The sequence below is a fragment of the Jaculus jaculus genome, chromosome 18 (assembly GCF_020740685.1).
Source record: "Jaculus jaculus isolate mJacJac1 chromosome 18, mJacJac1.mat.Y.cur, whole genome shotgun sequence".
NCBI classification, from domain to species: domain Eukaryota; kingdom Metazoa; phylum Chordata; class Mammalia; order Rodentia; family Dipodidae; genus Jaculus; species Jaculus jaculus.
Genome location: NC_059119.1, coordinates 27,249,129 through 27,262,349, shown reverse-complemented (window position 1 = coordinate 27,262,349; position 13,221 = coordinate 27,249,129). Strand labels below are relative to the sequence as shown.

Sequence of the window (13,221 nt, the reverse complement as noted above, 5' to 3'; positions counted from 1 at the left end):
TGGAGGCCCTGGTGTGCCCCTTTCCCACCCCACTCCCTGCATTACTCCGTTTGCAAATAGATAAATAAAATATTTTTAAAATTTTAAATAAAAAACAAACATAATATAGAAGAATCATTGGTAACAGTCATTCCCACTTGCTGGGCAGTACAAAGTGCTTTTCACAATGTTTTTCTTTTAAAAAAATATACATGTCATTTTTATTAGTCAATTGGCTTTCAACAAGCTGTGAATAAAAAAAAAATGAAAGTCAGCTGGGCATGGTGGCACTCTCTAGAGGCAGAGGTAGGAGGATCACCATGAGTTTGTGGCCACCCTGAGACTATATACTGAATTCCAGGTCAGCCTGGACTAGAGTGAAACTCTACTTCAAAAAAAAAAAAAAAAAAAAAAGCAAAAAAAAAAAAGTAGTGAAAGTCATATGCATTGTTAGAGTATAGTGAGGTGGGTGGGTGGATGGACGGATGTGGTACCCACAGGTGCATGGACAAGTATCCCTAGCAGAGAAGGGGGAAGTCTTGAACACAAAAGTGGCTGGAGTTGTGGGGAAATGACTTTTATATTCTCCACGTGTTATGCTTGAGGTTAGAGCTGGGAACAAAGTGATTTCCATTTAATCTAACCAAAGAGTCGGATTGTTTCTTAAGCCCACGGAGCGGATAGCCACAGGACCAGACCTCCAAGAAAGTCTGCCTCATTCCAGAGCCACAGGTGGCCCAGAGCAGCGGGGGAGGTGCGATGTATTTGTAGGTCAACAGCTTTCCTTCTCACCGCTCTGGTGAGAGGTGTGTAAGGCTCAGCACATGATCTGGTGTGTGGCATGAACCCAAAACCAACCGCGGCCATTCAATTATCCTACGCAGACATGGCTCAGCGAGATGAGAGTCAAGGTTTCTTCCGGGCCAAACCACCCTGGCCCTTCTCCCCACTCCCGTGGCTGATGCACTTGAATTAGACAGGATTAAAGGCTTACTCGGGATGGAAGCTTCGCCCTAACACCCTAATCGAGCCCTAGACCTTCTGTCCACCAGCTGAGAAGGACAAGGGAGGAAGGCAGCTGCACGGAGCGGGGACATAGCCTTCCACACAGCTAAGGGAGCTTTGTCTTGGGAGCCAGGCCTCCTGGGATCCCAATCATGAGAGAATGGGTCCTAGTTTTGTCCACACTGCTCTGCGGCCTGGCTGGCCCCTTGCACTTGTTCCAGCCAAGCTTGGTGCTGGACATGGCCAAGGTCCTCTTGGACAACTACTGCTTTCCCGAGAACCTGATGGGGATGCAGGCGGCCATCCAGCAGGTAATGAAGAGCGGTGAGATTCTGGGCATCTCAGACCCTCAGACCCTGGCCAACGTGCTAACTACCGGGGTGCAGAGTTCCTTGAATGACCCACGCCTGGTCATCTCCTACGAACCCAGCACCCTTGAGACGTCCCAGCAAGCCTCCGCATTCACCAACCTCCCCCACGATGAACTGCTGCTCCAGGTGCAGAAGAACATTCGCCATGAGGTCCTGGAGGGCAACGTGGGTTATCTACGAGTGGATGACCTCCCGGGCCAGGAGGTACTGAGTGAACTTGGGGAGTTCCTGGTGGCTCACGTGTGGAGGAAGCTCATGGGCACCTCCGCCTTGGTCCTGGATCTCCGCCACTGCACCGGGGGCCACGTCTCTGGCATCCCCTATGTCATCTCCTATCTGCATCCCGGGAATACCGTCGTGCACGTGGACACCATCTACGACCGCCCCTCCAACACCACCACGGAGATCTGGACCTTGCCCAAGGTCCTGGGAGAGAGGTACAGCGCTGACAAGGATGTGGTGGTACTCACCAGCAGCCGCACGGGAGGCGTGGCCGAGGACATCGCCTACATCCTCAAGCAGATGCGCAGGGCCATCGTGGTGGGTGAGCGCACGGAGGGGGGCGCCCTGGACCTCCAGAAGCTGAGAATAGGCCAATCTAACTTCTTCCTCACGGTGCCCGTGTCCAGGTCCCTGGGGCCTCTGGGTGGAGGCGGCCAGACGTGGGAGGGCAGCGGAGTGCTGCCCTGCGTGGGGACCCCAGCTGAGCAAGCTCTGGAAAAAGCCTTGGCCATCCTCACCCTGCGTCGTGCCCTGCCAGGGGTTGTCCTCCGCCTGCAGGAGGCCCTGCAGGATTACTACACACTGGTGGACCGGGTGCCAGCCCTGCTGCACCACCTGGCCAGCATGGACTTCTCTGCCGTGGTCTCCGAGGAGGATCTTGTGACTAAGCTCAATGCTGGCCTGCAGGCTGTGTCTGAGGACCCCAGGCTCCTGGTGAGGGCCGTTGGGCCCAGGGAAACATCGTCCCCGGGGCCTGAGATTGGGGCCGAGGATGCCCCGGAAGCAGTTCCCGAAGTGCCCAGCAGCGAGGCCGCCCGGAAGGCCCTGGTGGACTCTGTGTTTCAGGTGTCAGTGCTGCCGGGCAACGTGGGCTACCTGCGCTTCGACAGGTTCGCCGATGCCTCTGTGATCAAGACGCTGGGCCCTTATGTGCTGCGCCAAGTGTGGGAGCCCCTGCAGGACACAGAGCACCTCATCATGGACTTGCGTCACAATCCCGGGGGACCGTCGTCCGCCGTGCCCGTGCTGCTGTCCTACTTCCAGGACCCCGAGGACGGCCGCGTGCACCTCTTCAGCACCTACGACCGCCGTACTAACGTCACCCAGGAGCACTTCAGCCACAGGGAGCTGCTGGGCACACGCTACGGCAATCAGCGCGGCGTGTACCTGCTCTCCAGCCACCGCACGGCCACCGCGGCCGAGGAGTTCGCCTTCCTCATGCAGTCCCTGGGCTGGGCCACGCTGGTGGGCGAGATCACCGCAGGCAGCCTGCTGCACACCTGCACCGTGCCGCTGCTGGACACACCCGAGGGCGGCCTGGCGCTCACCGTGCCGGTGCTGACCTTCATTGACAACCACGGGGAGGCCTGGCTGGGTGGCGGCGTGGTGCCCGACGCCATCGTGCTGGCCGAGGAGGCCCTGGACAAAGCCCAGGAGGTGCTAGATTTCCACCGCAGCCTGGGGGCCTTGGTAGAGGGCACTGGGCGTCTGCTGGAGGCTCATTACGCCCGGCCGGAAGTTGTGGGGCAGGCAGCGGCCCTGCTGAGAGTCAAGCTGGCGAAGGGGGCCTACCGGACGGCGGTGGACTTGGAGTCGCTGGCCTCGCAGCTGACCGCCGACCTGCAGGAGGTGTCCGAAGACCATCGATTGCTGGTATTTCACAGCCCCGGGGAGCTCGTGGCTGAGGAAGTGCCCCTGCCACCACCTGCGGTGCCCTCTCCAGAGGAGCTCTCCTACCTCATTGAGGCCCTGTTCAAGACAGAAGTCCTGCCAGGCCAGCTGGGCTACCTGCGCTTTGATGCCATGGCTGAGCTGGAGACGGTGAAAGCCATCGGGCCGCAGCTGGTGCAGCTGGTGTGGCAGAAGCTGGTGGACACAAGCTCGCTGGTCGTGGACCTGCGCTACAACCCCGGCAGCTACTCCTCAGCCGTCCCCCTGCTCTGCTCCTACTTTTTTGAGGCAGAGCCCCGCCAGCACCTCTATTCAATCTTTGACAGGGCCACCTCGAAGGTCACAGAGGTGTGGACCCTCCCCCAGGTTGCTGGGCAGCGCTATGGCCCCCAAAAGGACCTCTACATCCTCATGAGCCACACCAGTGGCTCGGCGGCCGAGGCCTTTGCTCACACCATGCAGGACCTCCAGCGGGCCACGGTCATCGGGGAACCCACAGCTGGAGGGGCTCTCTCGGTGGGCATCTACCAGGTGGGAACCAGCTTCTTATATGCCTCCATGCCCACCCAGATGGCCCTGAGTGCCACCACTGGCGAAGCCTGGGACCTGGCTGGCGTGGAGCCTGACATCACGGTGCCCATGAGCGAGGCCCTCTCCACAGCCCAGGACATAGTGGCCCTGCGTGCCAAGGTGCCCACAGTGTTGCAGACAGCTGGGAAGCTGGTGGCTGATAATTATGCCTCCCCAGAGCTGGGTGCCAAGATGGCTGCCAAGCTGAGCGGTTTGCAGAGCCGCTATGCCAGGGTAACCTCAGAAGGGGCCCTGGCTGAGATGCTGGGGGCTGACCTGCAGATGCTATCCGGAGACCCACACCTGAAGACAGCCCACATCCCGGAGGATGCCAAGGACCGCATTCCTGGAATTGTGCCCATGCAGGTAAGACATAAGGGAGACACTGCCTGGCCAGTCTTGGCAGTGAGTTGACCAGTTGTTTCATGGGAGGGGCCATATGCAAGTGGAGGTCCTGGTGCACACTTCCTGTCTCTCTCTCTCTCTCTCTCTCTCTTTCTCTCTCTTTCCCTCTTTCTCTTTTTCTGTCAAATAAATAAATAAATACATAATATTTTTAAAAAGACAGTGACCTCCAGCCTTGCTTCCTTGTTTAACTCTATTATTATTCCTTTATTTATTTATTTAAGAGGGGCACAGGCAGAGAGAGAGGGAATGAATGAGCACGCTAGGGCCTCTAGCCACTGCAAATGAACTCTAGGCACATGTGCCACCTTATGCATCTGGCTTATGCGGGTCTTGGGGAATTGAACCTGGATCCTTTGGCTTTGCAGGCAAGTGCCTTAATCACTAAGCCATCTCTCCAGCCTTTGTTTAACTTTTGACACATCCTATCTTCCCCATTATGTTCGCTCTGGGCCTATGGTCTCTGTACACTTCTGTAGAACATTCATACCAGGACCCAATACAAAACACTGCCTAGAAGGGAGACTTTCTGTCTCAGCCACATGGAAAGTCCAAGTTGGTAGAGTTTCTCACTGTCAGCATTAGGCCCCAGGCTGGGGATTTCCTTCTCTGAAAATGTGAGATTTGTGTTAATTCCCACCATACTGGTCTCAGGGCTTTACAGTATATGTGAAGGAACAGGGAGAGGCAGAGCTTGAGAAGTTAGACCAGGGACAGTAGTGAGAGAGGTCCTAGTCCCATAATGGCCTTGGGTAAAGCACAGAGCTTTGACAAAGGTCCTGAAGAGGTTGGGGTGCCAGGATCAGGAGCCAGATGCCTGACCTTAGTTCCGAGACAGCTTACCATCTCTACCCCACGCAATGAAGAGCACACATCCTCAGTGAGCTACGCTGGGTGGGTGCATGTATGATCCAAGGGCCAGCTAGGTGGCCGTGGTCATTCGGAGGACACTAAGCAAGTGGAGAAGCGCTGAGTGCAGCTGCCAGGTAGATGCGAGAGGGGAAGGATGGTTTAGTGGTTAAGGCGTTTGCCTGCAAAGCCAAAGGACCTCGGTTTGACTCCCCAGGACCCACGTAAGCCAGATGCACAAGGTGGCGCATGCATCTAGAGTTCGTTTGCAGTGGCTGGAGGCCTTGGCAAACCCATTCTCTCCCTTTCTCTCTCTTTCAAATCAATCAACCAAGGAAGAATAAAAATATTTCTTTAAAAAGAAAAAACACTTTTTCCATCTCCCCACCCAGTATCTCGTCTGTGACTGCTGCATGGTCCCAGCCAGGGGGCAGCAGAACTCTGCCTGAGGAGGGGGGCTGGGTGCAGAAGCAAAGAGGAAACATGCAGGGGGCTACCAGGGTGCTGTAACTAGAGCTGGGAGTCAGTCGAATGGGGCCACAGGCTGTTGCCCTGTTCTGCTCAGCCTCTCGAGGTCAGCCTCCAGTTTCCAAATCGCCACCCTGTTACTTTCCAACATAGCCGGGGGTTCATAGTCTGGAGTGAGATGCTGATTCATGACCTGACTTCAGCCTTTTCCTGTCTGTGTGGACTCGGGCAAGCTAACGAGTCTCTTTGTACTTGAGCAGCCTCATGGGGAGGTGAGAATAATGGCGTCTTCTGGATGTGGTAGATACAAAGTACTTAGGTCAGGGCCAGGCCCCCCCCCAGTAAGGATAATTAATATCTTCCCTCCCTGTCCAAGTGGAGGGCAGGCAGATGATCCCAGGGGCATGGAGAAACAACTAATGCGGTTGGAAGCCTCAGAGAGGAGATTATGTCCTTGGGCCTTTCGTCTCCAGGCACCAGAGATGAGGGCTGCGGGAGGTGACAGACCTGAGTATCCACCCCAGCAAAGGGGTGTCAATCAAATGACTCACCTATATCACCCGTGATAGGTCATCCAAGGCCCACCACCCACGTGGCATCCATACCAGATGTGCCATCGGGAAAGCTTCTGGTACCCACTAACTCCTTCAGAATCATGAGCTTCCTCCTCAGCCTTTAGGACCTCCATGGCGCCCCTCTCCCAGAAATCTGCTGTTCTCCTGACGATGAACCAGCCTCCCCCCACCCCTTTCTTCTCCAGATCCCATCCCCTGAAGTCTTTGAAGATCTGATCAAGTTTTCCTTCCACACCAATGTGCTGGAGGATAACATTGGCTACTTGAGGTTCGACATGTTTGGGGACTGTGAGCTGCTCACCCAGGTCTCTGAGCTGTTGGTGGAGCACATCTGGAAGAAGATTGTGCACACAGATGCCCTGATCATCGACATGAGGTTAGTGGTTCCAGGCCACGTTGCAGCGTTGGCTGATGACAATCAGGGCTAAGGGCCGTAGCAGGGAAGACAAGGGACCTGTGACACAAGTGAGGAGCTGAGAGACCAGGCCCCCTTCCTACCCAGTATCTGACCAGACAACCCCAAGGTGGGGCCCTATCCCTGCTAATTTTTTTTTAATCTTTTGCCAAATAGAAGGAGGGAAAGATTAAAAATACTAGTTCTGGGTTCCATGCCAGCTGTCCTGTGCCAGCAGCTCCAAGGGACAGGTATGATTTGTATATTTGCCAGGTTTCCCAGCTAACCCTGCTGACTGTGGCTGTTGTCTCAGGAACCACAGAGCTGGGGTCCCAGGCAGAACTTGGAGACCCATTACAAAAGAAAGTTCTGCCTAACGGAAATGATTGTTGGAAGGATATCTTTACTCGGCAGCTTTCTGAAAAAGTGTGCCTCAGATGCACTGAGTTCCCATCGCAGAGAACCACCCAGTCCCCTCCCCCTCCTAAGGTGGAAAAGCCCTCAGGCAGTGGGCAGGCCTTGACCTCCTGTGACTCCTGGGCCCACTGGTAGACGTGTCCTGAACACTCTAGGTGGACACGGGGAGGGGCAGGCGGCTCCCTTCACTTGGAGCCTCTTCCATTCACCCCTGCTAGCAGAGGAAGTCTCAGAGACCCAGGGGCAGGAACACCCAGAAGAGCCACCCTTGCGGCAGTCACGAAGCCCTTCGTTATCAGCAGGTGGCGCTAAATCCCAGAGAGGCTGGTTTTCCTCCCACAGAGAGGGATCATTTTCCAGGGCTAGGGATCTTGTTGCATGTCCAGAACCAGAGGATGGGGTCTTGGTGGTTCTCTGATCACACGCATTCTTTATTGTTCAAATATCTTAACAAACACCTGCGTCATTCTCAGGCTAAATACTTTTCTGATTAAATGTACTGTCCACATTTTTTATAACAAGAACTTTTTCTTTAATTTCTGTTTTAAATTAATTTATTTTTATTTGAGACAGAGAGAGGGAGAGAGAGAGAAGAGAGAGAATGGGTGAGCCACGGACTTTAGCCACTGCAAACGAACTCCAGACGCATGTCCTACCTTGTGCATCTGGCTTACCTGGGACCTGGAGAATAGAACTTGTGTCCTTAGACTTCATAGGCAAGCACCTTAACTGCTAAGCCATCTCTCCAGCCCCTGTTCACATTTTTTTTTTAAGAGAAGGCTCAGCCACCTACAGATGCACTTGGCTTAAAGACTCTTGGTGGGGGTGGGGAGGCCCTGAACCTTGGTCATTAGCTAGAAGTCTTGGACACATCGTCAACCCCGGGGACCACAAAAGGTCACATAGCTGGCCAAGTCCAAGTGGCTTTGGATAGATGCAGGCAGGCTTCCTTTCTCCACTGCCACACCAAGTGTCACAGTAGGACACTTGAGCTAAGACACCTGGTGAACTTTGGGAAAGTGCCACAGAATGCAGTTGGGTAAGATGGGGCTGCCTCTAATGTGTTTTACTCATAGGCAGTATGGGTGCAAGAAAGCAGTCCACAGTCCATACCAGAGGGAAGTGCATCAAAGAGTTTCTAATTTTAGGACTCAACATAGCATTTTAATGACTTACCATGTGGCCAGAGTGTCCAGTATTTTCTTTTTAACAAATGTTTTATTTAGTTATTTGAGGGGGGGGGACAGAGAAAGAAGAAGAGAGAGAGAGAGAGAGGGAGGGAGAGAATGGGTGTGCCAGTGCCTCCAGCCACTGCGAATGAACTCTAGATGTATGTGCCACCTTGTACATCTGCCTTGTGTGGGTACTGGGGAATCAAACCTGGGTTCTTAGGCTTCACAGGCAAGCACCTTAACCACTAAGCAATCTCTCCAGCCCCAGAGTCCAGTAGTTTCTAAAAGCATTTGACAACAAGAGACTGGCACTCTTAGAATCCCTCTGGGCAGTGTAACCTGTGGAAGAGACACTAGATTGGGGCTGCCCAAAATTAGAGGCCTTCATAGGGCAAAGGTTCAAGTCTCCAGGGGGAGAGCAAGCATCTGGGCACGAGCTCATTCCCTACCTTTTCCCCTCCCTCCCTCAGGTTTAATATCGGTGGCCCCACCTCTTCCATCTCTGCCCTGTGCTCCTACTTTTTTGACGACGGTCCTCCCATTCTGCTAGACAAGATCTACAGCCGGCCCAATGACTCTGTCAGCGAGCTCTGGACTCACACTCAACTGGCTGGTATGTGAATAGGCTTTCTCCTTTCTGCTGTCATTGTAGAAGCTTCTGGGGAAAAAAAAATCAGGGAAAGACAACTTGAGATTAGGTAAAAGTAGTAATAACGTAACATAAAGCCCCTTTCCTGGTATATGGATTCAGTGCTGAGACATTCAACCTTTGAAAACATAACCACTGTGCCCATTTTCTAAAAGGGGAAAAAATGAATGTCAACTAGGTTGCCTGGGGTCACTCAAGCTAATAAGTGAAAGAGCCAGCATTCTAATATTACCCTGACTAATACAAACACGGCACAGCCAGCCTCCCACAGGACAAATGCGGACTAGGATGCCCCCTCCCTTCCGTCACTAACCCAACGGACAGTTCAAGGCCTCTCTTGGCTTGAACTTTTAGTAGCAGTTCCACAAAGCTGCCTGAAGAATGTTCCAGTTGCTAGCAGTTCTTCTTTTACCTGCCTTGGACCAACAGAAGTGTCTGGAGAAGGCAAGGCAGCCCCTGAGCTTCACAGACATGTCATTCAAAGCCCCTTTCCTGGTTCCATGGCCACTCTCTCTCCTCACCACTCAGAACCAAGGATGCTGTCCTCCCGTCCACAAGAGGGCACGGGAGAGACAGCCCGGACTTGCTTGATTTTTACTTTTTCTTACTATACAAGCATTTTGGCATTGTAGCTTCCAAGTCATGCATCCAATAACACTGCAGAATGTAAAATAATGTTCAAAGCCAGATGAATTCTAAAGCTAAGCAGTCATTCAAAACTTGAGAACAGACTCAGATTTGAAGATCCAAAGATCCTAGAACTTTGAGATCTGATATGGGAGTTACTAGCTACCTGCTACCACAAGCCCTTGAAATGTGGCTGGTCCTTAGTAATATATGCTGTAAATGTAAAATATATTCCAGATTCAAAAGACCTATTGTGGAAACTAAGAAAAAGAAAGGAGAAGAGATAGGGGGGGAGAGAGAGAGAAAGGGAGGAGGCAGGAGAAGAGAAGGAAGGGAGAGAAAAGGGTAGGGAAAGAGAAGGAGTAACTTCAATAGATCCATTTGATTGCATTTGAAATTAACCTATTTTTGTTTAAATAAAGCATCGTTAAAATTAATTTCGCTGGGTGTGGTGGCACACGCATACCTTTTAATCCCAGCACTCGGGAGGCAAAGGTAGGAGGATCGCCGTGAGTTCAAGGCCACCCTGAGACTACACAGTGAATTCCAGGTCAGCCTGGGCTAGAGCAACACCCTGCCTGGGAAAACCAAAAATGAAAAAATAAAAAATAATAATTTCACATTTCCTTTTGTGGTTATGTCACATAACTACTAAGAAATAAAATGATACCGACAGCAATTAGCACTGTCCTTTTGGGCTGTCATGAAGTCACAAAGGTGGTTCTTCCCAAGCCCAAAGTAAAGGGGGACTAAGGCCAGGTTCAGGGTTCCCATTCAGGAAGAAAGAACAGCAGGAAATGCAGCCTCCCCTTCACATGACCCCAAAGGGTCACACGGAGAGGACGCAGGCATTTAAATCACTGCCCACATCGTACACAGAGACCAGTGTCCTGCACGTGGCCACGATCACGCAGAACTGAACGGCAGGCTTTTCTGTCTCAGTCTACACAGTGTAGAAGGCGGGCACCCCGGGGGCAGCAGCATAACTCCATGCCAAAAGGCTTCTCTCTGTCCCCCAGGTGAACGTTATGGCTCCAAGAAGAGTGTGGTCATCCTGACAAGCGGCGTGACAGCAGGCGCTGCTGAAGAGTTCACGTATATCATGAAGAGGCTGGGCCGGGCGCTGGTCATCGGAGAGGTGACCAGTGGAGGCTGCCAACCACCACAGACCTACCACGTGGATGACACCCACCTCTACATCACCATCCCCACGGCCCGCTCTGTGGGCTCCACAGATGGCAGCTCCTGGGAAGGGGTGGGTGTGACGCCTGATGTGGCTGTCCCCGCGGAAATGGCCCTCACCAGGGCCAAGGAGATTCTTCAACAGGCCCTGAGAGGGTGAGACCGAGGGGCAGCGGAAGGGCCTCTGTGGGCAGAACTGTGGGTGACAGGATCTCTTGGCCACCAAGGGGCTCCTATATGGGGAAGCCCTGGACACCCCAGAGGCCGGCTGAGCTCTGGCCAGGCTTAGTGTTCGGACACCCTTGAAACTGCACAGACCCGCTCTGTGAAACCCTCAGAAGAGGCTACCTGGACCCTCTCAGAGACAACCTCCATAGTAGTGATTCTGGGGAGGAAAAGTACAGGTCTGCCCTCCACCTGTGCTTCCTACCCACTGACCCTTAGTCCTCACTCTATTACCAAGAGCAGCTCCATCGGCAGAATGAAGTGAGCTTCGGGCATAAGCCGCACGTGCCACTTTGCGTTTTCTAAAAGCCATATTTTTTTAAACGTAAATGACACAGGTGATTAATAGCATGCTCCTTGATTTATGATGTGGCTCTGCTCTATGAAGCTATCCTTAGTAGGAAATATCGTTAAGTTACAAATGCAGCTGGGCGTGGTGGCACACACCTTTCAGCCCATCACTCGGGAGGCAGAGGTAGGAGGATTGCCATGAGTTCGAGGCCACCCTGAGACTCCATAGTGAATTCTAGGTCAGCCTGGGCTAGAGTGAGGCCCTACCTCAAAAAAAAACAAAAAAAAATGCATTTAATGGGTAAGCTGATAAAACGTCGACACAGCAAAAGTCAAGCCACCCTAAATCTGTGCAATTAATCTAATTCACTCATTTTGCCTCAAAATCAATGTGTGAATATCAGTGAACAACAAAGGAGGTAAAGAGTGTGCTTTGCGCAGACTTGTAGCCTGTAGTTTGAGTGCTCTGAACATCTGTCATTCCCAGGGCTCAGTGGTCGCCCACAGCTCATGGCTTCTGAAGCCAGGAGCCCTCCCTTGCGTAATCTGTCCCTGCGAGAGCATCTTTCCACACTGCCATGCGCTCACCTCTTTCCCCAGCAATCCTGGTTACATACACTCTTCCCAGTCTACCGCATAGTGTCCGGTGGACAGCGGTCACACACAGAGGTCAGGATGACAGTTAGAAGTCATCATTGCTTTCCACATGTGCTCCTCAGACACTTTACCCAAGGGGAAGGTGGTTCTGGAAGCCCAGGTGTGATGAGGGCTGAGGCCCCAGGAATTCATAGACCTGCCTCACAGGTGTGATCAGAGATTCAAAGGAAGGACCCCTTAAAGGCCTGCCCACCCACGGCACTGCTTGGAGGTTCTGCTAGGCGTGGGAGGAAAGCCTTGGCCCTCAGAGTCCCTCATCACAGTAGAGTGAGGGTCATATGCATGTGCTGCCTGGCCTTGGCACCTTAAGAGATCAAGCTGCACCTGCCCAGGCTCTGCCAGGACGTCACCACAGTGTTTGCGAATAAGATGAAGTCTTGTCAGTGGGTTTTAGTGGTGAACTATAGAACCTTAGTAACCTGCGTCACCCCAGTCCAGGCCAGCATGACTGCTCTGCAGTGCTTGAGTCATCTCTAAGGCTCTTCTTTTGCTTCCTCTTCCCTCTTCCTCCCTTCTCTGTTATCACCTAAATGCTAAGGGATAGAACTTGGGGTGATATTTTTTAACCTTTTGTTGTGATACTTGGCTCTTTTTTTTCTAGGTCCTTGTAATGGACACAGTTTCCCTATTTTTTCCAATATAGTAGTTAGTCTTCTCAACTATAAAATAAATTATATCTGAGCCTGTAATCACAGCATCAGTGGCTGCTCTATGTCCTTTTCTTCTCACCAGGATGTTGCCTTGGTTGGCGCTGCTGGAGTTTGTGGGTACTAGATTGGGTGTAAGGCCTGGTGCCAGGGGCTGTGGGGATGGCAGAGGTGATTCAGGCTTTATATCTCGTGGACATCCATCACCGCCCTTCGTATGGGAGGCCACTGAGATGCAGCAAGCTCAGCAGCCTGAGGTCACACATCCAGCCTGGTATCCTTTAGGCACCCAATGTTTGCATACTTGCACACATTCAATACATCATTCCCAACGGCACCACCTGCAGGGATAGAGTTCTTAAGCAGCAGTGAGGTGCTTACAGCCCGGGCTCCAGAGTTGGCCTGCTCAGGCGTGAAGACCAGCCCAGTCACCTCCTGGATGTATGATTCCAGACAATGCGCTAGGCTTTTTTTTTTTTAATTTTTATTTATTTATTTATTTGAGAGCGTCAGACACAGAGAGAAAGACAGGTAGAGGGAGAGAGAGAGAATGGGCGTGCCAGGGCTTCCAGCCTCTGCAAACGAACTCCAGACGCATGCGCCCCCTTGTGCACTAGGCTTTGGTTTCCTTATCTGCTACACAGGAGAGGTAATATGACATTTGAGGCTGTGAAAATTGCAGTTAATTTAAAACCCAGACCACGTTAGCTGTCATCACTTCCCCACTCCAAAGGTGGATATCCCAGAAGCCCAGCTCTCTGGCAGGGTGCGGCCATGTCATGTGGCTCTGCTTTGGTTTGGTATGAAAATCTGGAGCAAGTGGTCGGGGAATCCCGGCAGCAGCC

The 13,221-nt window shown here is 52.5% G+C and overlaps 1 protein-coding gene across 1 annotated transcript; it reads left to right on the top strand.

Moving 5' to 3' along the window:
• Positions 1–1,136: 1,136 nt before the first annotated feature.
• Rbp3 (retinol binding protein 3) lies at positions 1,137–10,716 on the top strand. The gene is made up of 4 exons (XM_004658032.2): positions 1,137–4,184; positions 6,301–6,491; positions 8,569–8,711; positions 10,394–10,716. The coding sequence occupies exons 1-4, from the start codon at positions 1,137–1,139 to the stop codon at positions 10,714–10,716; spliced, it is 3,705 nt and encodes a 1,234-aa protein (XP_004658089.1).
• The last annotated feature ends 2,505 nt before the right edge of the window (positions 10,717–13,221 follow it).